This window comes from Apteryx mantelli, chromosome Z, assembly GCF_036417845.1.
Source record: "Apteryx mantelli isolate bAptMan1 chromosome Z, bAptMan1.hap1, whole genome shotgun sequence".
NCBI lineage: Eukaryota > Metazoa > Chordata > Aves > Apterygiformes > Apterygidae > Apteryx > Apteryx mantelli.
The window spans coordinates 35260388-35288386 of NC_090020.1; the positions used below are offsets into that span (position 1 = coordinate 35260388).

At 38.0% G+C, this 27999-nt stretch overlaps 1 protein-coding gene across 1 annotated transcript in view; it reads right to left on the reverse strand.

Annotated features, from left to right (window-relative positions):
• Positions 1–21773: 21773 nt before the first annotated feature.
• MFSD14B (major facilitator superfamily domain containing 14B) overlaps positions 21774–27999 on the reverse strand; it is a 32261-nt gene continuing 26035 nt past the window's right edge. Inside the window, exons 11-12 of the mRNA XM_067315221.1 lie at positions 27625–27782; positions 21774–23435 (exon numbers count right to left, since the gene is read on the reverse strand). Coding sequence (XP_067171322.1) covers positions 23232–23435; positions 27625–27782 — 362 coding nt within the window. The 3' untranslated portion in view covers positions 21774–23231. The remainder of the gene's footprint in view (positions 23436–27624; positions 27783–27999) is intronic.

A 27999-nucleotide genomic window follows, 5' to 3' on the forward strand; every position in this document is an offset into this window, starting at 1 on the left:
CATACATATGATTTTATATGCAGGAAGTAAATACATTATTTTTATGTACATCACTACAGCAGACAGTACAAACCACACTGATAATATGCAACTCTGAACATTCAGGCTACAACAAATAATTGAATTTATAAGTATTTAAGGCTGTATTAGCGCTGTATTAGTTTTCTATGCACTATCACAGCTCCAGATGTAGAAAAAGAATAGGATTCACTCCAGAAGCAGCTCTGATCTCACCTGTCAGTAATAAGTATTGTGAGCTGTAGCCACAAACTGTGCTCCCCAGGTGAAACACTGATAAGCTGTGATCTCAATTTGTGGGTACTGGGTACAAAAAAATTGGTTTTGGCTTGGACTGTGGCAACATATTCTGCAGTACACATTTCTGCTAAGCTTCAGCAAAGCACAGGAGAAAAATGGAGATAGATAAGCCAGGGGTGATAACTGGACACAGTGAGATGGAAGAGATGCAACTGTCAGCTGGGTAATGGGATCATTCCACATACAATGATATGAAGAGGGGGAAAACAACATCACAGCAAAATAGCTGAATGTGGTGCATAGCAAAGACTTGGCTGGGTACCCAGATATCTTAGAAGTCTAATGGCTAGAAAGACTCAAGTCACAGAACAGGACATGCGCAGAAGATCATTAACATTCACACATCAAATGATGAAAACACAGAAATAGTTTGAAACTCACAGGATTTGCCAGAAGACCAAAGACCACAGCTTCATTTATGAATTACTGAAAAATGGTAGGCTATATCTGTAGCTGTCCTGCAAACTTTGAGGGTCTCACTCAATGAAGAGAGAGAAATGTTCAAACGTTTCAGTTCCTCCAAGTATACTATTTGTACTGTACAGTGTGATAAAGGCTAGCTCATTTCTTACACTGGAAAGAGGCCCTTGTTTCCAAACTCCAAAAACACCAAGCAGATTTTGTTGGAAAATGATTTCCCTGACAATGCTCTCATCTATCCACCCCAAGCAGTGAGATTGCAAAAATCTTTCTGTTTTGCCTAGCAGTGAAACAAAGACTTTTCCAAACTTTTCTTGAAAAATGAGCAAGAAAAGTCCACTACCCAGCAGCTAAAGCAATTGCGTGGCTTTTAGGACACTCCCATTCAAATTTGGGCCCTCCTGTTCTCTCGCATGTTGCCTATCCTGGAGTAAGTTTCCTTTAATAGGTTTTTGTTAGAAGCATTTCACTTTCTGTAGATAGGTACTTAATTGAGCTGAGATTTGAACCTGAACCCTGTGTTTGGAGAAAGTTCCCTTGCCTCTTTCTTTCTTTTTTCTGATTTTGATAAGAAACTACACCCTGTGGACTGAACTTTTCTGCTGGAAGTTTAACGACACCTGGTACAGTCCCATGAAAATGTATTTTGTCAGAAACATTTCTAACTGACAAGCACACTGATTAAGCTGTGTATCACAAAGGTGTCTAAAGATGGGTGATGGGAAAAGCAGGACTTGATGCGAAGTGAAGACAGAGGTCTGTGGAGGAGAAAAAAGCCTGACGGAGAAATCCAGCATGGTGTTCCCTCTGCTTCCCTGAAAGATACTCCATTTAGTCTATTTTCCACTTAAGAGATGGGACCAAAATGTGGAGATTTTTTCTCCCTTAACTGCCTTAACTGCAGAGATATTTAGCTTTCATGATTGCTCCACCTTAGACAGCAAAAGGAATATGGAAGAGACCTGTGGGAGTGAGTCTATTCACTCACCAGAAATATTTGAAGTGAAGCTTTTCCCTTGCAAAGAAACTTCTTTTAGGTATTTCACACTGATTTTGGAAAGTCATGCTGCGAACAGTAATCCATTTGAAGTTAGACCCCCACAGTCTAAGAGCAGAACCAAAAAGAGATTCCTACAGTACTTTTCCTGATTAGGGGCAAAACCTTGGAAACAAGTTAATTATCTGGACCTCTTACCCATGCTGCAGAAGCGCAGATCATTTCCTTACAAATGATCCATGCTCATTCCCTCGGGTGTTCTTTAGGCTCTTAATTTAGTATCTTTCACAAGTATAAAGCCACCTATGAATAAAACTGGAAGTTTTAAAAAAATATTGAAAGCCAGAAGAGGGAGCTTTAGCATGTGTCAAATAACCCAAAACATACCACAGAAGAAGAAACATATTATGCTGGAATTTATGCTTTCACTACAAGTAAGAATTTTAGCTAATTGTCTTCTATAAGGGTGATATGAGACCTATGAGAATCAATGATACTCCCAAAGAAAGGAAAGTGTGCTACAAAAACGCTAAGGAAATTCCCAAGGGAAAAAAAAAAACAAACAACTTTAAAACCACACATTTCTTTGTAACTAAACTAAGGGAAAAGCATTAATTAGAAATCTCTCAGATTTTCTAATGAGTAACAAATAAGAGTGTTAAGAATTAAGGCTTATGTCATTTTTCTTTCTGCCGATGAAAAAATGCCAACTGCTTTCCTTAAGCTCTTCCTTGCCTCTCAAAATCATAAGTCATGGGAAAGATTCATCCATACATTACAGCTAACAGAGCAGGCTCTGCCCGCAGACAAAGTCAATAGCTGCTTGCAGCAGTAGGTCTCTCCAGAGAGCTCAGCAGTCACGGCCTCCCTATTTTACAAAAGCCAAGCTTGACTGCCCCGCAGGAGAAACCTGGATGCCTCAGATAGCAGCTACGAGGGCACACTGGCCACTTGAAATAACCGAAGAAGCCACTTGGTCTCCCACTCTCCGATTGCTTCAGGAGCAGTAGCAACACCAAGCCCAATCGGCAAGGGTTCTCCTATTCACTTCTCAACCAGCTCCAACTCCTTTCCAAATTCATGGCTCTCTAGAAAGAGCAGGCTAATGAAAAGTCACTTTTGGCTTAAATTGATGAGAAACATTGATTAACTTGTCCTCAGAACAAATAAATAAATCTCCCTCTGGATTTGTATGTGTTCTCAGAGAGGGAAAAAAAAGAAATCAAATGCACTCAAAGCAGGGTAGGAAATATACTGGTTTTGATGTTTCTCTTAGCTACTGTAAAAGCTTATTCCTCTAGAAATCAGACACAAAATAATCAATACAAAAGATATTCTGCAGTCTGGGAAAGACTGTGTAGATTGATGGTTTGGTGTGAGATTTATTCACAGGTGTATTCCCTCTTGTTCAAGAATAAAACATGCAGTAAAAAGAGAAGCACTCTTGATGCCCTTGCAAATGACCATGTGCGGTTCACCAGTCACTTTGGAAGACAGTCTCTTCAGATCTGGAAAAATCTCAGCTTTCTTACTGTCAGTCAAGTTACCGTTTTCTCCCGTACATGTGGGAAACAAGAATGATTTTCTCTGTTTTGTATTATTGTGCATTCTGTGCTAAGATTATAGAAAGAACAGCTTATATAAAAATTCTAATTTCGGAGCCAGGTGGAGAAAATTTTACATATATTTCAGTGGCTCATTATTTTATGATTCAGCCTGAAGACATTCTTCTCCACAATAATCAATATAATAAATGTGATTTATATGGTTAGAAACATGAGAAAACTTCCTTCCATTGTGTTGTCATTTCAACCAAACTTGCCTCATGTTCTTTTACAGATCCTAGGTTGAGCAAAAAAGCTCAAGGAATGATTGGTTTTCCTAATCTTTGATGATGCTCTGGTTGAACAAAGCAGACCTTAATGTAGGCAAAAAGAGCTATTTTTGCAGCTTCTGTGTTCCTAAAGATTGATAATAATCTCTCTCAAATGTCATGACAATACTACCAGAAAAGCTACCCTGTAGATTTAGAATTACACTTCTAGAAAGTGTGATCAATAATTTGACAAAAGATCTTTCTTTGCTGAAATTATTTTGAAGAAAAGGATATTTTCCCCTATCTAAAAGTGAAAATCACTAGGAACAAAGGGGATATACTACTCTTTAAATGTATGCCTTTAAAAACTTACATCACACTGACCAAATTCATCCCTGACTGCAGTGAAATCTCATGAGGGATAAATGTGGTCCCTGAGGCACTTTTTAGAACTATCTTCCTGTAAAAATGTCAAAAAGAGTGCGTTGTAGATAAAGAATTCATTTTCCCTTTAACTGCCAAAATCACATAAGATTCAATCAAAAGAGAAACAATTATTACTTTTACAGTGCAAAATCAGAGGATTAACATTCAGAGTTATAATAAACAGCAAAAATGCATCAAAATACACAAAACTATTTACTACTTCATTTAAAGATGAATTTCACCTTGCTCTCCTTTCCATTTCCCCTTGCTCTCTTGCGCTAGTAGGAGTGCTATGAAACTTTCATCTGGAGGAGTTAAAGAAAGTATGCACACTGACAGGCAAGAGTCCTAAAATAGTCATACTTCCACCCAAGTAAATGACTGTAAAAGCTTAAGGGTTCAATAAAACATTGCACAAAATTTACCCTTAAGTAATTAGGCAAATAGGTGTGACTTTTTGTATTCAATTTCATCCTCAAATACATGCCTGCATTTCTGCAGGCACAGTCCAGAACCAGCTTTTGAAAAACAGGCCATAAAGAGTAGTAGGCATTTTGTAAGCACCAGTTTCACATGTCATGGGGTTTCCAGATTACAGATTTTAACTGTGGGATTTTCAAAAGTACAGAATATCTCCCCAGTTGCTCCCAAATAAATCAATGCTGACTTCACCATTAACTTACATGGAAAGCGTGGTCAATTTAAAATGGGTGCTTCTGAAAATCTGATTTCTACAATAACCCTGAAATAATTGCAGTGAAGATCTCTAATGCTTGACAGATTAATAGCACGAGGAATATATATGACAAAACAGGGATATTTTTAATGTAAAAAATGGACTTTTTTCAATCATAAATTAGGTGACTTTTGGTTGCTTTAATAAATTCAGCAAATGAAATTTAAGCAGTAACACAGATGCAAGCAATTAATAAATCTGAAACAAGAAATCCCTTTCAGACCTTCAAAAAAAATTGCCACAGGTGACATTTCCAGATGGAGATAGAAGTTTTTGCCCTTCCCTATCATTACAACATAGCAATTTGTCTCCATCCTAGATAGGTTAAAAACTCTTGTGACCTCTCCCACCCCTTGTTCTTTCAGAATTTTACTTTAGGGCTATCAGAAAGCCCAGATCTGCAGATTTTGCTTGTCACAATGGCATAGGCAATAGAAAAAAGTATGAATAAACTGATGTTTTACTAATTAAGGTTTTATGTTACGCAAGGAAATCAGGCTCCTAAAATAGGATGGCTTTGCCCCAGGATCCAACCTAAGCAGCAGCTTTGGATCTGGTTGAAAGAACTTATGGATCCAACAATTTTCTAACCCTTGGTGGAGTTCACGGAGGGAAAACTCCTCCACTTCGGAGCAAGAACCTGGGCTGTGACAGCCCCCTGCAGAGGGCCCATCAGTCCAGCCAGAAGTTATCTTAGAGAAAATGTGTTACCCTGTGTCTTCCATCACATCAGATGGGCACAGTTTCAAGAAAGCTCATTACTGCTCAGTGCAGCACCTCAGGGGATCAGGTTTGGAGCTGGTCCTTTGTTATAATTCAGAGGTGAAAACAGCAGAGGTGTTGGAAAAACAGAACATTACACTGAATAACAAAATAAGTGCCCCTGCCTTCATATGGTTTGCACTCTATACTCTCAACCTGCTGACACAGATTTTCTAATTAAACTGCAAAAAAAAAAAAAGAGTTTAATGCAGCTCATTAAAATATATCTTGTCCCCACACAGCCCAGAATACAGGCTCTTTTCTCTTTTCTGTATATCATACTATGTGGAAATGTATTTTTGAAAGTCCAATCAATATCAGCCTTTTAAAATTTAGCACTAAATAGGCTGTAGTATAGCAAAAAACTCTGAAGATAATGGCATATTAAATCTTCTCTCTGAGGAGAGGAATAGTGGCTTTATTCATCTGAAATTTTACAGCGTGGAAGGGCAGAAGGAACTGCTGCAAAGGTACTGCTGTGCTCTGACCTTCTACGTCACAACAAAGCCAGTAAAGACTAAATTTCTATTTGAATCAAAGAACATGAGAAAAAATCTCAAACAAATAGAACAGAAAATCCACCACAACAGCTATTATGTTGTTCAAGTACTTTATTACCTTTGGTGGCACTCTTACCTTCAAATCTGAATTTGTCTAGCTTCAGCTTCCATCCTTTGGGTCTTCTTGTATACTTCACTCTATACTTCTCATATTTCTGACAGACCTTGTTAGCAGATTTCTGTCCCTCTGCAGATGCCAGTAAATTATAATTCCTTCCCTTTCTCTTTGATAAGCCAAATCTATTTTTCCCTGAAGTCTCTTACCTTACAACAAATTCTTCACTCTTGTGGCTCTTCTCTGAATCTCCTCAGACTTATCCTGCATGAGTTTTGAACAGTTGTAAATGAGCCAAGATTCTGAGAAAAGCCACACTAGAGACAAATACAGAACTAACATCTTCTGTCTTTCTGTTCAAAAATCCCTGATACACTTTATATTTTGGTTTAGGTAATTAGGTGAATATAATTGAAAGCCTCTGTACTAATCTGATGCAGAATCAGGATGAACTATACTTCATAGGTAGCATTAAAATGATGTTTTACACTATAATTATCTAATAACTTGTTCATTTTCAAATCTCCTAGCTAATAGTGAAAGAATAATAGGCCAAAAATGTTAAAAATAAGTCCAGTACTTTGGAGACTGGCTTTTTGTGGAAATAGACTTACTAAGAACAGAATGAATCAGCTAGTCTCCAAACGTCTCTATTATTAACATGATATGACTCTTGACCTTTACAAGATAATCTGATGTATTGTATAAAGTAATGAAAAAATTGCCTTACTGCACAGAGTGCTTAGCTGCAAGTGCGCAGCAAAACACAGTGTACAGTCCTTAGGAATGCACAACAACGAAAGCACTACGTAAATCTTACGAAATGGTAAACAGGGAAAAAATAAATACAATAGAAACCAAGTAGTCATACCTGAAGAAGTCATAAAAATAACCCAGTAGATTATTAGCTAGTAAGTCTTCTGCCTCAAGCCAAGAAAATTAAGTTCTCCAGCTCTTGAATTTTCAAGTTCAAAATGGGAAGAACAGAAAGAATCTTTTCTCTTTGCCAGGTATAGCAAACAGTTTAACTGCAGAGGAGATGTAAAGGAAAACTTTAAAATAAGATTTCATTTTACTAAAATCTTTACTGCCCAGAAAGGGCTCAGGTGCAGTCAAGCATATTATGGAAGTGACAAGACCATCTGAACATATTACGTTTCACCTTTCATAGAATTGACAAGTGCCACATCATTTTCTGCTTTCAAACTAGTTTGCTTACGTAGCCTCTGACTAACACTGACGTCTGGATCTGAACAAAGTAAACGTGCAGGTGACGCGGATCCTGTTAGAAAACAGTCTCTCACCAAGGTATAGAGCTGCATGGCACAGTGGATGCTAGCTTGCTGGATTATAATGTAATTTTTGCATCTGTTTAAATTGTTGTTGTGGTAAGCGAGAGAAAAAAGGTTAGAGGTACGTGCAAAAGTGAACCGTGCTTTTTGCTTTCCTTCCACTGGGCCTTGTCAAAGACGATGCTTGCCATGATGTTGAATAACAATAAACACAGTTAATAAAGAAGACTGACTGAATATGAAAATAAATGAAAATAAAACCAGACTAAGACCATGGGCTTGTCTGGAGTTTTCCCCCTCTGATTTTGATAATGCTTCAGATTAACAATTGTCAACACATTCTTGCACAAATGAAGAAAATCCCCATTGCCACAGTTCCATCCATTTTTCTAAGAAAGGCTGATGGAGATCCACAGAAATGCAGAGCGGTACAGCTGGTGTCAAAACAGAAATACACATTTTTCATCATAATTCCACCCAGTCAGTTGTGTCTATTATAGCCCAGCTCTTTGCAAAACTGACCGTGTAATCTCTGCTTAGATGCCTCTGGTGAACAATGCATTTCCTGTAGAAATCCATCAAAACAAAGTGATTTCTAATAACTTCTACCTGTGTTAGCTCCAGAGTAGCCATTTCAGAGAAGGCGCTGCCACAGGGAGACAGCAGAGGAGTCAAAGTGGAAAACCCACATAACAGTCTATGGTCAGTTATTTTCTTTGCCAGCCCTAGTGACCTGAAGAAAAGCCAAAAAGAAGGCAAGAATGAGAATGTAGGTATTAAAGGATGAATAGATCTGCCACTTCCTGATGATATCAAACTTCTCTATTCCATAATAACAATTTTTACCTAATACATCACTTGGAGACTAAGCTGGCACAGTGTGGTTTGGCTTGATCTGTATGCGGCCTTTTCAAGAGAACAGACTTTTTTAAAAAAAACTTCAAAAAAGCTGAAGGATACATCTTAATTTTCAGTGTTTGCTTTGTAAACCATTCCCGCAACTTGAGATCATTAGTGCAGATTTTCTTGGACACACTCAGAAGATTATATGACAAATCACAGCAAGACAGGAAAATCAAGAGGATTTTTCTTTCCCTCGGGATTATCCTGGTGTTAGGATAATCTTTGTACTTACTATGAATTAAGCCCATTTTTAGATTATAAATATAATTACCTTCCACTAGTGAGCAAGTTGGGTTTTTTTCTATCACTGCACTTAAAAGCATCCATCCTTATGAATGCTTGTTAAGGAAAATGAGGGTAGTTTTCACATGACTCGAGTTCCACCTTGTCCCCTTTATTCACCAGTGAGCACCATCTGAAACTTTATCCAGCACAAAAAGACATCTAGCAACTAAACAGTTTCCTGAAGTAAACATTTCATTAACCTTTCCAAAGTGAACAGTTTCTCCCAAGAGAGAAAGTATGTTTCAGATAAAAGATAAAAGAACACTGAAGCAGGGTACATGATCAAAAGAGTTTTCATATTAAAGACTAGAAGGCAGATATCAATAGCGCAGAAGCCTAAGAGATTCAGAAGTAGGTGATTACATACCAAAAATTCCACCTTTCTGCTAGCATCCAAATCATAGCCAAACTCCACTAGGAAAACAGCTGGCTGGAAGCCATTTTTTATTTTTAGACAAAATTTTTAGATAAAAGGATGCTACAGCTACAGTTGTGCTGTTCACATATCCTTTCACTCCAAAGATAGCAATTTTCTCAGAAGAGGTCATTCTTCACATATCGAGGAGCACTTCAGTAGCAGCCTTCAGCAACTGCGGCCCAGTTTTCCACCTGGCATTTTCGGGGTGCTCTGCCACCACCCTGGATCAGCAAAGAACATGGTCAGCCGTCTATACCAAGCCTACGCTGAATGTGAGTTAAAAATATCCCCCCTGCCCCTCCTACATGCCCCTCTGGTGATTTATGTCACTTTTTTTTCTTTTGGTAAAAGCTTTCTCACCACCAGCGCTGTGTTCTTCTCCTGCTTGTTGCTAAAGGGCCCACAAAAAAGCACGGACTATGGAAAGAAGAATAAACAGTGAGGACAGAATACACACAAGCGTGCTTCCAAATATGCTAAGCAAACAAATGGGAACAGGCCTGTTTCCAAATATCTCTATTACAAGAAACTTAAGACTCTTCCTATAATAACGATAGATGAAACATTTTCAGTATGATTCCTTTTTTAGAATCCCTTTATAATTAAAAGCTAGATTTTATCCCATCTTTTTTTTTTTTTTCTCCACACCAGCTTTTTGCCAGGATAAAACATGACTTTACAGTCCAGAATACTGCAAACGTTTTTTTTTAACTTATTTGTTTGTGTTTCATTCTCTTACATTTTTCTTCGTATTAAGAAATAACAAACTCTGAACACTGAGCTTCATATAAGAACATGTCTCCACCTACTTGCAAGAAAGAGACCTGATGGAAGTAACAAAGAATAAACTGAATAATGGGATTTGGAGAGTATCATCTGGTGCATGAGGACAGAAACATAGGCAGCTTGTGGTGCCATCTGTACCCACCCTCGATGCCCTGAGCTTTTGAGTATTTTTTCCCCTCGTTGAAGGCAATGTGAAATGATGAAATGGGAAACAAACAATAGTGGATAGGCAGGAGGGGGTAGAGTTTTAAAGCATTTGAAGGTGAGGATAAAGTACTTGAAATGAGTGCGACGCAGGGAACCATACAGGGATTTTAAAGAGGTGTTAGTATAGTCCAGACTATTGACAGATTAAGTTATTATAGAAGCTTCATTTTCAACATACTTGATGGTTTGAAGTGAATAAAAGACATTTCAAATTGAAGTTAAAACTAAGCACACAGAACTGGAGAAACAAAAGAAATCCTATAAGCAAAGGTTATTACTTCAGAAACTATTTCTGTTCACTGTCCTTTCTATTTTCTTGTTAAGCTACACAGGAGCCTTAGCTGTGAAATATTCAAAAGTGTCCAGCCCCACTGAAATCCAATTTCTTTTTCTATTTTTAAAATTAAAGGTCTTGAGTCAAACCATGATATATTATGCAATGAATCTGCAACAGGAAGAGCTGTATAACATTGCCAGCTAGTGGTCATTTGACTTCAAAACACAATAACTCAATTCTATCACAGTTTTAATATTTTTGAAATGTAATAAACCCTTTTATAGCTGTAGTTTAAGAAGATGACAAATAAATTGCAAACATATTTCCGTAGCTTAGTTATCAGAAGCTAAAAATCTGCATGAAGGTAGCATTTTGTTCATAAATATGTTAGTCCTGCATTTATGTTTAGTTTTCCAGTTGAAGAACACATGGACATTTTAGGACCATAACAGCACTGGTTCCCACAGCGCAAGAAACTATTATAGTTTAATGTTATTTAATTTTGCTGTCTGTGCCAGTTCTACATATTCTGACACCTGGATATTAATATGGATTTTCATTATGATTGTTGTTGAAAAATACTACATAATTAAAAGTGAACTCCCAAAAATGCACAGATGTCAGCAGAACAAACATGAAAGAGATACTAAAGGGGCAAAGAAAATGCAGGAGAGTGCATTTATAATAAGGCACACATTTAAAAGTACACTTACAATATTAATAAGACAGATAACTTGTTCTCTAAATCCTCTCTGTAATCTAAGGCCTACCTGCAAACATGCTGTTTTATGAAGTAGGGTATAAAGAAACATGATCACCAAGTAATGTAAAATATATGGTAAGAGAAAGTAAAGGAACGGAAAGACCTCATCCTAAGGTAAATGTCAGATCCTGCAAAAATACACACATGCTTAACTCTGCTCTGCAGATGGCTTCATTGATTACATTTGCTTTGAAAAAATTAAGTCAGCCAGCATTTGCAAGTCAGGATGTAAAGGCTGTAGAGCACAACATGCATTTTGGAAGCAGACATTTCCTACAGATTAATGGAAGAAAAATTGAACTTCTACGAAATTATATGGGAAATTACAACTGATACAAAAAATTAAAGGCATTCCTATGCCTTTATAAACAGCTATCACCAAACAATTTCTATTTCTGGTTAGGGCACTGTTGAGATTGACACTATCTCAGTGTCCTATGGATATATCTACCCCATCTTTTGCAAGCAGTTTTAGACTTGCTCTGTTTACACTCTGAGCCACCTGCAATTGGGAGCTACCTTTGTGTGGCAATAAATCTGAGTCAATTCGGCTTGCATTGCAGCAAGGATTGCTTTTAGGGTCCATTTCTGAGCTAGCTGTGGAACAGGGTAGGAACAGCTAGCTCGTAGCAGCAGGGAACATCAGCAGGACCTATCTGCTTTTGCCTGCAAAAGACCAGGCAGACACATCCTAAGAAACAATCCCTGCTTTAAGGACCTCCCAGCTTGTGATCTAGTCCTGCAAAGATTTATACACTTGCTCAATTTTATTCTGACTTCAGCAGGACTACTCAGGATGGATAAATACAAACACAGCAGGCCTCTTTGCAGATGCAGTGTTAATAGCTAGGATAAGTATAAGGTGGGAAGAGAGATACAGAGTCTGAGGGACAAACCAACAGCTGTCTTGAATCTTGTACAGCCATTAAAATTTATGTAAGGAGTATCTCTAAAGAAACAGGTCTGTCAGTAAAGGCACAGAGTTGTTACAAAAAGAACTGAATATCTGGCCTAAACTCAGGATCCTTTAAAATTATCCACTACCGATGATGGAAGAAGCCTTCATTTAGGAGCTTTTAATAAAGACGGGGAAGAGAAGACCTTGAACCCTGCAATAGCAATTAAAACAGGCAAGGAAAACACATTCCTTTCAGGCAGAATCTGCACCACTGACTCACTCCAGAGCAGTGGCGCAGTTTGGAAACAGTCCCTCTAGTTTTCCCTACTTACTGCTCAGGCGCTGTTCTCCAAGTGGTTTTCATGTGCACAGAACAGATTCCCTGGGCCTTACAGCAGGTCCCAGTGTCACAAGATCATCCAGTTTGCACTTAAACCTTTAGATATCTCCAAACCATCTGCATGATGGAAACTTTTGGTCCAGGGGACGAGAGTAAGCATAATTCAAAGCAAATCCCCTGAACCACACATAAACAGAAACTGAAGTCACAGCGCTAGCCTCCATCAGCTGATCCCCTTCTATTGTGCCAAATTATTTCCTAATATAGAGGAAGCAAAAGTTATTGAATAAACAATTCAAAGCCAAGGTCAAGCCAAGACTTTGGTCTCCTTTATTCAATGCCGGAGGTCTAACGTGAATCATCAAGTGACACAAACTTCCGCACAATGCAATTATGCCTAATTTAAGGCAAAACCCATTGAAGATACAGATCCCTGTGACTTCCTTCCCCTTCCAAATGCTGTTAACCATTTATGCTGTTGTTAGTCAGTGCTAACAGAACATATTTTGAAGCACACACAAACATTGCTCATTAGCAGATTGTTTAATTAGCCTCAGCAGTGTCAGGTACTGTGAAGTACATCTGTAAATCTCTCAAGACACAAGCAGCATTGCTGTTGAGCAGTGAAGTTAATAATTCTAGCTGGGCCATTGCCATACTAGGAAGTGCCCAGGGATGACTAAATTTTTTTGCTTACTGTCACAGTACCCTATGGAGCCTGTCTCATCTGTTCAGCTTCTGAGATTCTTCTTAAATATTTGCAAAGGTATCCAGCTGCTGGGAAATGCATATTTTGAAGTTATGTTTCCAGGCAGTCCCCTACATACGTTCTTCTTCCCTCCAAGGATTCTCTGTAGAGCTAACTCCTGTCTTGGGTCAGACACAGTAGCCTCAGCCTTCTTGTGATCTAGCTGTTTGCCTTATGTTTTTCCCCTGCTTTCAATTACAGGAAGTTTGCTTTTGTTTGTTTGCTAAAAAGATGTTAGTAGTTCCAGTGTTTTTTCCGTAGCTCAAAACAATGTTTACAGAGTCTAAAATGCTCTAGAGGCTACTGGATTTTCTGATGAAACTCAAATGATAGTTTCAAGGTTTGAATTTTGCCAGAAAAAATAGATGTGCTCTACTTTAACAAGGTCTAACTATATACAAACAGATTTTTTTTCTTTCTTTCTACAATAGCCAGTGAATTAATTCAATCTGCTCCTTGAGAAATGAGCCTTTCCTGATTCTCTTTCAGCTTCTACCCTAAGGCAAGCTTATGATGTACACAGTAGGGTCACCAGGCTCTTCAAGCTTTATTCCGTCCTGTGTCAAGAGCTTCCTTTTCTTTTGGAGGGCTTAATACTCCTCATATTGTTCTGGTCCTCTGCCTTTCCAGCTTCAGAACCAGCACAAAAGTCTGATATGTTCTTAGTACCTTTTCCCCTGGCAGAACTGCAGTATGCTCTTTACTCCCATTCTGGATTGTGTACAGAGAGGTACTACAAGTCTCAAGTGTCTAACTTGTAGAGCAATGAGCAACTTTCAGAAGGCTGCTTTCAGGCTGACAGTCAGTCACACCTTTCCTGACGCAGTGGTGTCCATCACTACAAAGAGTGGCACATTTGTCACCTCTTGAACCACGTTGTGCCCACTGTGCTGGCAATCCCCTCCACAGTTTTCACTCTCAACAGGGTGAAGTCCTTTGCATGTCAAATGCTCATTGATCTCAACTTGTTTTTTACTCTACCCATATCAGTGCTTGATTAGGGACTTGTTTTCCTCCTTCCATCAATAAACACCATCAATACACAAACATTTGTTTGCCTTCTTTTGTATAGTTTAAGAGCCTTCCTGCATGCAGGCTTCACTTTTGCATAGAGCAGCGTTCCTAAATTTTCTGTAATGCAGTTCCACAGCTAGCTCTGAGATAATGGAAAGACTAAAAACAAGTGTTTCAAAGCCAGCTACTGTCACCAATGAAATTATCTTCTGACAGTCTTCAAGTCTGGTGCCCCCCCCCGCCCCCTGGCTTTGCAGACACAGAAAACAGCACTCTCCAACCATCCCCCACTCTGCTAAAGTGCTGTCAGTCACAGCAGGGCTTTTAACTCACTCCTCTGTTTCTGGAAAGTTATTATAGCAAAATTCAATGCAGGAAGGCGATTTTTTTTTTTTTTTGTAAAATGATTTCAGATACACTCTCAGTCATGTACTAACAAGCACCAAGGCACATGACCAAACATCCTGGCCAGGATCATTTATGCATGACAAGCAACACCATCTATCCAGCTCTCACCACATCTCTTGATTTCTTCTTGGTTGACTATGACAAACTGATTTTGGGATGTGCTTTTTATAGTCCTTCAGTGTAGACACTGCTTGGGATCTTTCACCTCAGTAGCTTGTCTCATCCTTTTTAAATCTTGCACAAAATTCCTGAGATCCATGGTTCTGTTTTCACTAGTTGGGTATTTTATGCCTGCAGTCCTGTCATCTTGTCACCAGGATTTCAGTTTTCTTCATCTTCCTATCAGGTCATATGAATGAAAGGCTCTAGGCACTGTTATGTATCAATTAGCAGCAAATAGTATATGTAACACTGTTTCCTTGTTCTGCTGTTTCTAAGGTTTCACACACTTTCCATTCATAGTTTATTCATATCAATTTTCATATTTTTGCTACAAACCCCTACATGTTATTTAGATGGATTTTCTTAGTTTGCCTCAATTTGTTCAGTAATTGAGCCATGTTACCCCACAAAGGCATGGCTTCACCCATGTCCAACTCCTTTGAATCACAAGTCCGTTTAACACAACAGCTGACTCTTGGCAAAGATATTTTGATATTTCCCACATTTATTTGGAAAACAGGAAAGAACATTCCACTTCCCATCACCTGCTTTGGCAAATGCTTTCCTACTGCACAGACAGTGAGCATTCTGGAAAGATTTTTTTCTTTTCAGTTCAGTGAAATCCAAACTAATCTATGCACAGACTGCTCATGCTTAGTAACTTTTGGGAGATGTGAACAATAGGGACTATGTGTGGGTGAGGTGAAATTGATCTCAGTTGCCACCAGTGGCACTTTCAAAAAGATTAACACAAAACCACCCTTTTTACTCCCTGTCCCCATTATTGTCTTAAGTAACATCAAAAGCTATGTTTGCATATTGGTAAAGCATCTTTGTGGTCCTTTGGGTTGAAGGACGATGTGTGAATGCCAGATATGGAATTTTTTTTTTGGTAGTTCAGTAACCTTTCACTTTAGTGTAGGCATAATATTTTCTCAAAAAGGTGACAAGACAGTCTCAGACTAACATCCAGAAAGTGCTTGATGTTTTATCTTAACATTTGAAGGTCAGTGCCTTAAGGCACTGTCGCAGGATGACTGACTACCTTATAGTCCTGGACCATGTGGGTTTTGTGTGGTGGGAGGGAGAGGAGGAGGGGGAGAAGGAGATCTACTGCATGACTCCACAACTTGTCTCAAAGATCAAAATTTACTGCACAAGTTACAACAGTACAAAGCAACAATTCCTATCAACAGAAACTTGCTCACCTGGAATGCTTACTTTTTAATTACACTAAAAGTTATGCTAACAGTAACTACTTAGTAAACAGAGAAAGCTAATTCATGCTAACTGTAACTACCCAAACAAATGAACCGGGCAAACCAACTCTGACTGATTTTTACCCACGTGTTGCCTCAGCAGCCAATGTACCCTCAATCCCAGGGAAGTAACTGAAGGAGGGCACCTGCATCCCTGGCCTGAGGGGCTCTGCAAGTTGGCAGACCCGCTGCCACCCACGAAGAGTCCAAGACAGCCTCCGGGGCCAACCTGTTTGTACCCTTCAGGGGAAGGTGGAGCTGCTGGGCCAGTTGCAGTTCCCTTCACGCAGGCGCAGACCTGGCTCTGGGCTGCTGCAGGGCTCAACTCTCCTCCATCGTTGTTGTGACCATCGCACCCACGGTCACGGGTTGGGGGGGGGGGTGGCGGCCGGCCGAACACCCCCAAGGGCAGGCTAGCTGCCTCGCGCACTCTTCAGCACTGAAGTGACTGTGGATGACTGCTTGACTCTTGCAGTGGGGGTCCCAAGGAGAGATCCCACAGCTGGGGTAAGGAGGAGTTCATTCCAGTCTGCAATGGGGCCCCAGCAGTGGAAGCAGGTGTTATCTCTCAGGGTCCTGATGAGGGGGAGACAGCTCTGACCACAGCAATTAACACCGCCCCAGCGGTGAGAGGAGGCTTTTGTCTCTCAAGGTCCTGGGGCCCAAGCAGGCCTTATCTCAAAGTCTTGACATCCTCTCTTTTGGAGTGTAAAACACAGGAATTCAGGCTACTTGTAACTGGCACCAAATGTATATGTGGGGGGGGGGGAGGGGGAGCTGGAAGCATCCCCCCACAGCCACTTTCCAACTCAATCCACATGCTGGGTTTTGTGGACGGTTGTGCCGCTTTCTCAGATAAGATTTTTCTCCTATGACTAATTCTACTTAGTAATGAAGTGCTATAATCTTATTACAGAGACACCTATGCCTTAAAGTACTCCTGAGTTCATGCTGCAGAGGCTAACACTGTGGCAGCAAAAGTCAGGATTTTTTTTTTTTTTTAACTACTAATTCTAAGCTTTCTAGACAGCTGCAACCTAGCAGGGTGTCAGGGAGTTCCAGTACCTGCTGTTAAAGGGACTAATCATCTGAACCTTGGCTAGTCAAAAAAAAAGATGTAGTCAAAGCTGAAGTGATAAACACATACAATGCTCTAAATAGCACTACTGCATGACCCTTCCTTTGACATTTAGATTTTTTACGCAGGACAAAAGGACGTGAGAAAGATTAAACTAGTGTTCTCCTGACAAACTTCAGAACTCTGATTCAAGCACAGCTATTTGCTGCTAAACGTTCTTGTGTACATATCTAAAGAAGTCTTCTCAAAAAGTGAGATGGTCAGAAACGAGCTAAGAATCATCTCCTTAGCAGAAAAAAATTGGAGCATGAACAAATAAAAAAATTATTTAAAAAAAGAACAAAAAAATTAATAAAAAAAGTATTGAAATGAAGGAAAGTGTATCTTACTGGAATCAACTGCAAAATGGCCACCTAAGGTTGCAGCAGATGGACTCTCCCAGCTTTAAAGGACTAGGTACATGAACCTGTAAGAGGCCCACTGGGAGGATGAATTAATACTTGAAAGGCTTGTAGCAACCAAGCAAAGGAAAATGACTCTGGGAGATGAAGTCAAATCCTCCTCTTTGAAGGCCAAGTTTTACAGTTTTCAGAGCCCAAGTTTGGAGTGCAAGTTCTTCTATATGCTTTTGATTCAAAATATTAATTAAAAAAACTAGATATCTTACAGATGTAACCTTGGCCAAAATTATTGATCAATGGGATGTCAAAATATTCCATTTTAAAACTAGGTCTTACTACAGTTAAAGCATTTTAACAAATTTGAGCAAAACTTCCTTGCAACCAGAACTAATCCTTATTGTCTCAACCTCCAGGTAAAGTTTGCTCACTTCATTTTTTTGTGTGTGTGTTTTTTTTTTTTTTTTTTTAATCAGAGCTGAGCACTCAGTTGGGTATGAAAGTAAGGCTGCTTTCTTTCCTTCTCTCTTCAGTAACTCTGTGCTATTTCAAATGCACTTTTATTACACTTACCCTACACCTTAGGTGGGTGAGCATTTCCCATAATTGTGTTAGAAATATAGCATGAGTTGCAAATCTCAGGTTGACTTTGCAGTCTTGGAAATCAAGGAAAAATCCAGATCTTTATTTTTAAGAACATATGACTTCAAAATATACACATGGAATCTTTCCTACACTATTTTTACAGTCCCTTTTCCAAATACAGCTATGGCCAACATTGAATAAAAGCAAAGAAATTCAGAGTTCTTTGCCCTTGGCACCTTCCACAAACTTAGAGATAAGCTTTTACCATTGTGTATTTCCTTATAAAAGACTAAGACCTTACCAGCTGCTTGAGGCACCTGTGCAGAACTTTTTAATATTATTGCTACATGGTATTTTGACATTTTCCCTCCCTAGAGATGAGAGAAATAGGGAAAATGGGTTGTTTTTACTACCTTCAGTTATTGCCTAGAGTCATGAGTTGTTTTTCCTTTTGACAGATGCTATAACATCAAGGTAGCACCAGCTCACTCTTGGTAAGACTTTAACCTAGGAAAGTGTTTTGCTTGCAATCTACTGCCTGGCAGTCTGGCCTTTATCACATTTTTCTTTTCTTTCACCTCCAGGAAGGGCAGGTGTGGTTGTGTTGATATACTTCATATACAGATAAATAACTTCAGAATTATTTTGAAACACTGAAAATTGAAGTCTTCTATTTATCTTGCCACATATTCTGTTTTCATATGACTTGTATTAGCACTCAAAATATTGGATTTATTTTGGATTATCTGGTCCCATAATCATCATGAGTTTTCAGTGTCCCATGGTTCCCAATGTATTTGCCCTAACATGCCTTAAAGTTTAAGGAATAAAAGTGTAACTCATTGGTAAGGAAAGCTTTCTTCTTGAGGAAAAAGGAAAAATTACTGTCCAAGCACATTAAATCTTTAACCACTCAGTTAAGATCTCAGATTAACAGCTCTGAAAAGTTTTTTCTTCTAAACTTCAGGGCTTAAAATTTGTGTCTGGCAAGGATTAACAGACTGCAACTGAGTTTAGATGGTACAGTCTAGTGAATATGACTATTCCTCACTCTCCATTTCAGTTTTATACCTCTCAATATTAACAAAGACATAAGGCATGGAGTTGTACAGCTCTAAATATTCTATTTAAAGTATTCTACTAGTACTTAAATGTGCACTTAAAGCCTGCTAAGATCACTAGTTCCATTGAATTAAAACCTCCAATGCAAATAAGCATGAGCATGAACTGTACAGGCTAGAAGCACAGTTGCGCAAACCTATAGAAGTTTACTCTTGCAATTATGTATAAGCCAGTTACAGATACAGCCAATGATTACAAAATACATTTCAGCAAATCATGAAAGGATAAAGCAGTAAGACAGAAGGACGTAATAAATGTAATGAAATACACATAGCTAGAAAACACTGTCCTGGAGCTATAAGCAACATTCAAGGATGCTTAGACTTGTATATATGGTTTTTTTCTTGCCAATAAACACTTCAGTCTGTTACTAAAGGATTCAACCATTGGTATTTCCTATTTTTCACAGTGGTGTTTGAGTCACACTCTGACAAAAGGCATCAAGTTGTCAAGAGTCACATTTGCAAACCACAGGTAGACACCCCCATATATGATTGGGTAGCTAACAAAAAAGGACTCATCTCTTTCCAAAACAACCACAGTATTTTGCTAAAAATGTAAGCTTCTAAGCATAACTCAAGGTCAAAATTGCAGGGAGAGAGTTGCCCAAAAGACTGACTTCAGTTTCTGCACAAAATATACAACAGTCCCATTTAGAAAAGCATGAACACCAGCAAATGCTAAACATCTACAAGTGTAGAAAAATCATTTGACATGGGTGATGTTGCTTGCCTTTTGTTTGCTGTAGATTGTTGCATCATGTCTAAATAAGGCAAATATCTGCTCGGAAGGACCCTTCAGATGGAGCAAAGCTAGCAGCACAATTGCTTTTCAATTCCACTCCTTCCACTACTATATGGATATATACGCATTAAGATTAAGATTCCAAAGCAGCAAGTAAGGTGCACTTCAGGTACAAACAACTTTTTGAAAGCCATAAGTCTAAATTCTCATGTGGATATGCAAATACAAGTTCCTATCACTTGCTGTCAACAAAACCAGAGGCTTAAAGAAAAAAATCTGATTTCAAAACTTGTTAGGGCTTAATTCAGTTTATTGTATTTACGCTACCCAGCTCTACACTTCTCAGGGATTCAGCAGCTGATCCAGCATCTACTTTCAAGTTAATGCAAGTCCAAGTAAGGATTTCAGTACTTTAACTTTTAGGCCCCCATGCAATACATAGGACACCTCCATAACACACACAAAATAGACTAAGGGCCAGCAGGTAGACAGTGCTAGCCAGGGAGTGCATCTTAAACCCTGCCAGTATCTTCCATTCTCATAGCATCCAGGGGTGAGATCATCACTTCCAACTGTTCCTTTAAAGAACAGAGCAAAGCTACTCCTCTTTTGAGGACACGTGAGAAGACAAACAGTATCTTCTTTCTTTTTTGCAGCACTTATTCAGGAGAATTTGTTTAGAAAATAAAAATCTGCTTTCGAATAGTTCTTTAGACACATGGGGTTCAAACCTTCATCTCCACTCTTCTATTATCATCCTCACTGCCAAGCTTCCTAAGACACAACACATTCTACTGAAGCTAAGCCACCACGCAAACAAACCAATGGCTGGAAATCATGCTTGTTTTCCTTTATAATATAAAAGTTAGGCCATTCTGCTTGTTTTCTCATCCTGGCTCCCAAGCATTTTCAAAACAACTAGGAAGGGTCTAAGTTTAGCCACTAAAGCTTAGTACAAACTACAAGTGAGGGCTTGTTGGACCACAGCAAGAGGAAAGTCTGGGCATGAGATTTTATGAACAAGTTTAAATTCTGTCCTCGCTAAAAGACAATTCTGACACCACTATACATGAATAGTTAACACACTTTGAGAAATACAAGTCACAAGGTTTTCCTAATGTTTTCCAATGTTATTCTAAACACAGTAGCATGATACTTCTGTGATAAATGCATGTACACAGCAGTGCAAAATCTCTGCACACTGTTCACCTTCTGTAAAAATCAAAGTGAAGAAAAAGGGGACTAGGAAACAACTATCCTAGGCATAGTTTTCCAGACTTCTTTCACTTCTGTTCCCTCCTCCCCCAATTTTTTGGGGGCAAGGCTATGGCTATTTTCTCCAGAGGAAAGTAAAGAAGTATTTTGCACCAGAACAGTTAGAACTGTTTCTCTGGATCAGGAAATAATGTATTATCTTAAATGTTATTGTACATTCTTGCATTATAACAAAACATGCTCTAGAAGACCACAGCATCTGAAAGATGGATTTGCACTGGCCATGCCAATCTGTTCAGATCTGTTTCATATTCACAATAGGTCAAACTAAAAATTCAGAACTGATCTATTGCTGGAATACTATTAACAGTAGTATGTTTGGCACCTGCTACTTTTAATACTGAAGTGTATGATCTCTGACATTTCATGTCAAGCTTAAGACACTCCATGCTGGGACCATCCAAAATCAAATTGTGACAAAGCATAACACCACTCATTTTTGAAACTTACAGGCATTCTACATTCACTTTTGAAACAGGAGCTTGACTGCAGTCTAGCCTGCATCAAAAAGAAAGTATTTTCTATGCTGGATATTTTGAATTCCAAACAGGGTAAAAGGGTATTCAAAATAAAAAGGAACAGCTAAGTCCCATCAGAAATAGCATCTAAAAATCTTCAAAGGAAATTCAGATATTGAAATACAGTACTAGGATTAAAACACTTTCACTCTGAAGCAGGGAAGGCACAGTGGACTTGGAAGAACACACACTTACACGTGAAACCTAGAAAGCTTAAGATGCAGATTTATTATGCATTAGGAAGCTTATTAACTTAAAAACCAAACCGCATAGTACAAAAGGTTTGTTATCTCTGCTCATGTGAAACAAGTTTCAAAATATATATTTTTAAAATTTGTTCAGTCAATACACAATCCTTTTAAAAAAGCTGTATATCTGTCAGTACCCTCATTAAATTTATAAATACATGATTTACACAGCACCCCATCTGGAAAAATTAAAACTCCTTACAAATATCTACATATATTGCATACATATAAAACTTTCATAGGAGTACTTCGTTAAAGTCAGGTTTAATGATCCATTTACACTGCAGCAAAATACATATAAATTTGTATTTTTTCATAAAATGTCTCTAAAAATTAACATATTTGTAGCCATTTGCAACTTCTTTAAAGCATCTTTTAGAAAGGAAGTTTGATATGAATATATCCATGAGATTCAGCAGGTGAGAATGATATGAAGGCTAAATATGATTAATAACTGAACACTAAATAGCAGTTAAGGCAGGGGTGAAAAGAATTAATAGGAAAGATTGTTTCATATGGCAGATAAAGTGACAAAATGCAATAAATATACACATTTCTTGATGTAAACTTCTCTGGTACCCACTGCCTTTCCTGCCTCAGAAGTTAGGAGTGTCCACATTTCTGATGCTGTACATTACATCATTTAAAATTTTATTTTCCTATTAGCAAAACATTAATGTGACCAGTGCTCTCAGGTGCCATCTGGATCTGCTTTAATTGCTCAGCATAGACTGTTCTGAAATGTGGGTTTAAGACTTGGACATGATCCTCATTTAGGGGAAATGACTGTCACATGTAATCATTCACCCTCTGAAATCACCTCAGCTTTTATCACTGCCTTCTGGTAGCTACTGGATTTCAGGTTAGTAAGTAATATTTGAGAATATGTCTTCAGGAAATTCAAAGCAACCTTTATGAATAAACAATATTTCAGATACCAGAACTATATAGATCAGTCCCTCTCATATCCATGAGGACTACATGGGGCATGCATGCAGACAAAAGGTGTAAGAAATGCAAAACAACCTTTAACAGTGGTGGCAGAAACTGTGTTCTGTCTCAAACCTGATTATTTTGCATATGACTTTGGGAACTGACCATTCAACTTAAAGTTTCCATTATGTCTGTATATTGAGGTTTTTACCCAATACCAGGATTTGACATGCATTTGCAGCCACTTATTGGGTACTGGAAATGGAATCACATCTAGTTGTGACCTCCTATGCTAGACAAACCCTCCTGCAAATGTGGAATCAGCCTTGAGTATGGATTTGAGTACTCAGACAGCATGTGCCCTCCCTTGCACATGGTTACCTTCCTGCTGGAGGCCAGATACTCAGCACATCCTACCCAGCTTCCAGATCTGCAATTCAGCACATGGATTTCTTCCAGACTCTCCTCAGAAGTTAGCCTTCATACGCTGCTATCCTGCAGGAGTGGCTCAATGTCCTCTTCGCTACCTCTGTCTAGGCTGTTGCTCAGGGTACTGCTGATGCTGTTGCTTTGTTTTCTGGTACTGCTGGCTTTACTGTGCTCAGGAATAAATAAGGCTACCAGAAAAGCAAGAAGAACAATGCATGCTCCAACCAGGAAGGGTGGACCAGGAATGATTGCTCTCTGCAAGGAAACAAGCATATCAGAAAGAATTCATGAAACTTAAGATATTGACTGCTGCATTAAGAACTATACCCTTAAGGCAGGAGATAATGGGGGAATATTTACATGGTCTACAAACTGTATACAAACAAGTTCACATGTGCACTGCAAAAAAAACTTTTGTGCATCTACAATTCCTATGAATTTCTCACATCTTCTGCACACTGATCTAACACACACAAATATACACAAAACTATCAGTTTACAATAAGATTACCTCACAGATGAAACAGGCATTGACTAATGTTTCTTTGTAAACACTTTTTTAGGCAACAAGGCTGTTAAATCAGGAAAACTCCTCTGAAGATTAATGGAATAAAGTTTTAATAACCAGAAGTAAAAATGCTCAATAAATCTTTAATTTTATCACTTCACATTTTCACAAGTTAGCTGGATATACAAACATCCCCCAAACTGAACTATATGCAGAGAATAATGGCAGGCTATGCAATTCAGGTAATACCCCTCTCACTGCAAGGATAAATTGCTGACATATATGATAACTTGATATTTAGAGTTCTCCTCTTGCTCATGGGCAGTTCAATTTAAAATATAAAATACAACTTACTTATCCATATTCCATAACCATGCTTAAAAACCAAGCACCAAAAATTTAAGACTAATTTTAAGCCAGCTAAATTTGATTGCTAAACTCCACAGGAGAGTGCAGCAATCCTGCAATTTTATTAAAACCTTAAATATCCTTCCTGCATTTTCAGCAACTAAAATTAAATAAAAATCAGAAGCTGAAACTTTTCAGTCCACAGTACTTGTTTTTACCAAACAAAATGGAGAAAGTCAGTCTAGCATAAAGTGGGAAAGTTGAAATTGAGCATACAGTAACAACAAGATATTTCCCTTGCTTCAACTCTTTTGGCAAGTTTAAATTAAATCTAATTGTGGCAAAAAATTTAAGTTTTACACATATTAAACAGAATTTATATTAACAAAATTATATAAATCTTCCATAGATGCTAAGCCCAGAAGTACTTAAAAATTTAAAAAGCGTCCATGAATGAATCCCTTTATCCGTGGCTTAACAGCTGATCTATCTGAGCAGCTTTTGAACATGCCACTATTGCACTTTCACTGAAGGGAGCCATAAGCTGCATTGAAAAGTGGTCCCTGCTCATAGCATTGCTGGGTGTTTTTATTACTGCCTGAATACACTCTGATTGTACTGTTGCTATAAGGGCTATGGGTGGATAATTTCTATGATGCAACCTCATTCTCCTCTTAAGGCTACCTAGTTCTGAAAACAGTTATTTAGAAGGGAATGAAGATAAATATGCTTGACTTTTACTATCTATGCTGCTTTGAGGAGCAGATAGTCAGTATTCTTTAAACATATGCATCAAAACTTTTCCTAACAGAAGAGGAAGAGCTTCACTGCAGCTCTCCTACTTCAAAGACAAAAAAGGTGATATTAAGTAAAATTCCACTCTTAAGTCCTTTAGCTAGAGAAATGAGTAAAGGCAAGTTAAGAAAAAGGGAAACAGAAACTTAAGTCTGAACTGAATAAAAAAAGAAAACCCTCCTAGTGGCCTTAGAAAGGACTACTGGGATTTGTTTCTCTTCATTCACTTGACCTATTAAATAATCGAAACTTGCAGACTTTCCATCAAACAACTGTTAGAATATGAAGGTCTACAAAAATTTTAAATCTGACAGTTTTACAACACTGTCCATCACAGAAAACTTTATGTTCAAGAAATACAACAGTACATTATGACAACTTCTAGCTTTCTCAAGTTAAACTTAGCTTTTTTTTTAAATGGGACAAAAGACAGCTTTCCCATATCAACGTGTCAAAAGTTACATAAACAAGTTAGTCACATTAAGAACTTCAACAATAGCTATATAAATAGCCTACTCATGTTGATAATTAGAGAACCTTTTCCTGTAGCTACAGGAATAACTAGTGTTACAGTAATGGAAACAAAGGAGGAAGAACTGTTTTTAAATTCACCTTGACAGCACCCTGGATTTAATCAAGGTTCAGCCCAGTAACTGTGGATTCTCAATTCAGTTCTTGTAGGCTCATAGCTCTTGACAAAAGCAGGGGTAAAACATGAGCTCAAGTATCAATAAAAAATATTTAACAAGGCTTACCCTACTTAGCAAACACTAAAACACCTGATACCATCTACTGCAGCTCCAAAGACTTTTGTTAAAACAAGGTAACCAGAACATCAAAGCTTGTAATTAAAACACTTCTTGGTAAAAACGCTATTAGCAAAATTATGTAGCAACTCCTAGCTATCAACTTAAAACACTGGGAGAAGAAAAAAACAAGGTACATGTGACTTGCATTTGGGCCCTGCAAATCCAAGGTACTTAGCACTAAGGTTTTAAGTTGGCTTGTACACATTTACTTGCTTGTTTGTTTTATCTTGCTGCATTCCCTGGCTTTCACTTTCATTTTACTTAAAAGATTAAGTTAACATATCGTTTAAAAGATGGAGGTCTTTCCCACAGTTATGCTAGACTGAAGATTAAGAATTAGCAGGAAAAAACCTGTATTGTTATTTTCCTGAATGATAGTTTAATGTTTTAGGTGCCTGGTTACTACAAACAAGGAAAAAATGCAATTATATACATTCAGCACAGCTTATGAGTACATACATAATTAAACATAAGAGCTGCCCCACTGAAATTAGAATATGAGCAATATAGTTATGCAGTTACGAGTTATGCAAATACTTAACTATTCTGCTGTATTGCTGTAAGATGTCTACTTATAAGTTTCCAAAAACCAAGGAAGTGCAAAACTATGCTTTAATTTACACTTTCAGCATGCAAAAATCATGATTTTATAAGGAGTTTCATACATTAGACTTTAGTGCATTAAAGAGCCTTAAAACAGAAGCTGACTTATCTATAACTTACTGGAATGCTCAGTCATTGCACTGTAATACATCTGGACTAATTCAGTGAGAACACATGAATTTTCTTAGAGTAACAGGAAGTATTGAAAGTTTTTCTAACAAATGCACAAAGCCAACAAGCCAACTTTTTCCCCAGAGAAGCCTGGTGTGATTTGACACTTTAAGAAACTTCAGAAGCTGAAGTTAAACTAATGGAAGCATGCCAAAACTCTTGAAAATCTGAATCTGAGGTTATAAAGATATTTTCAGATTTGATTATAGTTTCCTTCCTGTACAATATTAACATAGATAGAACTTTTAGAAGGGGGCAAAGACCTCTATTCTAGTTTGCTTGAGCAAATTATAGAGTTCTTCACCATGCATTAAAAAAGGAGCAACATGTTCAAGCTCTGGTTACAGTTTATACCTGGAAAGATGCATGGATTGGGGGATGGACAACAAATGGTTGTTTGCATAGTAACAGCTTCAGCCTGTTACTTATATGTTGAAGTAATTCTTTTTTCCCCTAACTGAGCAGCTGAATGAGAAACAGAGATAAGACCTCTGAAAAGTCCAGTTGTTTAAAAAAAGCAATAAAGTTGTAGCTGAAGAGCTCAAGGAGATCAGGCTAAAAAGACATAAGGTCCACAAGAGATCACATTCTCCTAGCTCTAGTAATCATTGATTTGATGTTTTGGAAGCCAAATAGGAAAGAACAAAGCAGACCAAAAAGCACAGGTGGAATGGATAAGAAGACTGAAATGAGTGTCACAGAAACATTGTATAGAAAAGACTGTACTTTGGCTGGAACGAAAGAAACAAAAGCAAAAAGCATCAGAAGTTAAGGGTCATAAACAGTATTATTACTGCCATTAAAAACATCTGCACCTCAACTGTGTACTGAATCACTGTATATGTGAATAATTAGCCTAGTACTATGAGGTTCAGAAATAAAATTGCTATAACTTGCTAAGTTAAACAATGACTTTCCTATTTGCCAAAAATTCATATTTTGCTGTGATTCAGGATTATATCTGTGTTTTGAGTAGACTTGCAAAAGAAATTAACCAGTTCTGTTAGAATAGCTGAAGCCAAAACTGCTATTTAGTGTGAACTTAAAGTTTACAATCAAATTTTAATTATGCACTATTTTAATATTTCAATAAAGTTGACAACTGGAAATTAAATAGTTCAGGAACTGGACATCAATATTTTAATCAAAGAAAAACAACAGATTTTTACCCTAGAGTTCTGCATGCGAACTCTGCATGTTTTACACTTACCTCATCACTGGGATCTTGCATTGTTTTTCTTCCAGAACTCTGATCAGGTGGCAATTCATTGAGCTCCACATGAAAGAGAAAGAAAATAAAACCATACAGTGCTGGTCCCAGGCCATTGCACAGACCTCTTATTCCAGTTATTATTCCTTGGACAACACCTGAGAAAAGAAAAAAGCAAGAACAGAGGGTTATTTTGATTAATCAAGAACACAAAATTTAACAGTCCAAAATTTTTTCTAATAGCTGTTTCAAAGTATCATATACTATAATTGTTCCTATGTACTAAGATGTTAAGAAATACTTTGAAGACAATTTTGCTGAATTAAAATAATCCTCTGCACAACCATAGTTCTGTCATTATACTACTATGCATAC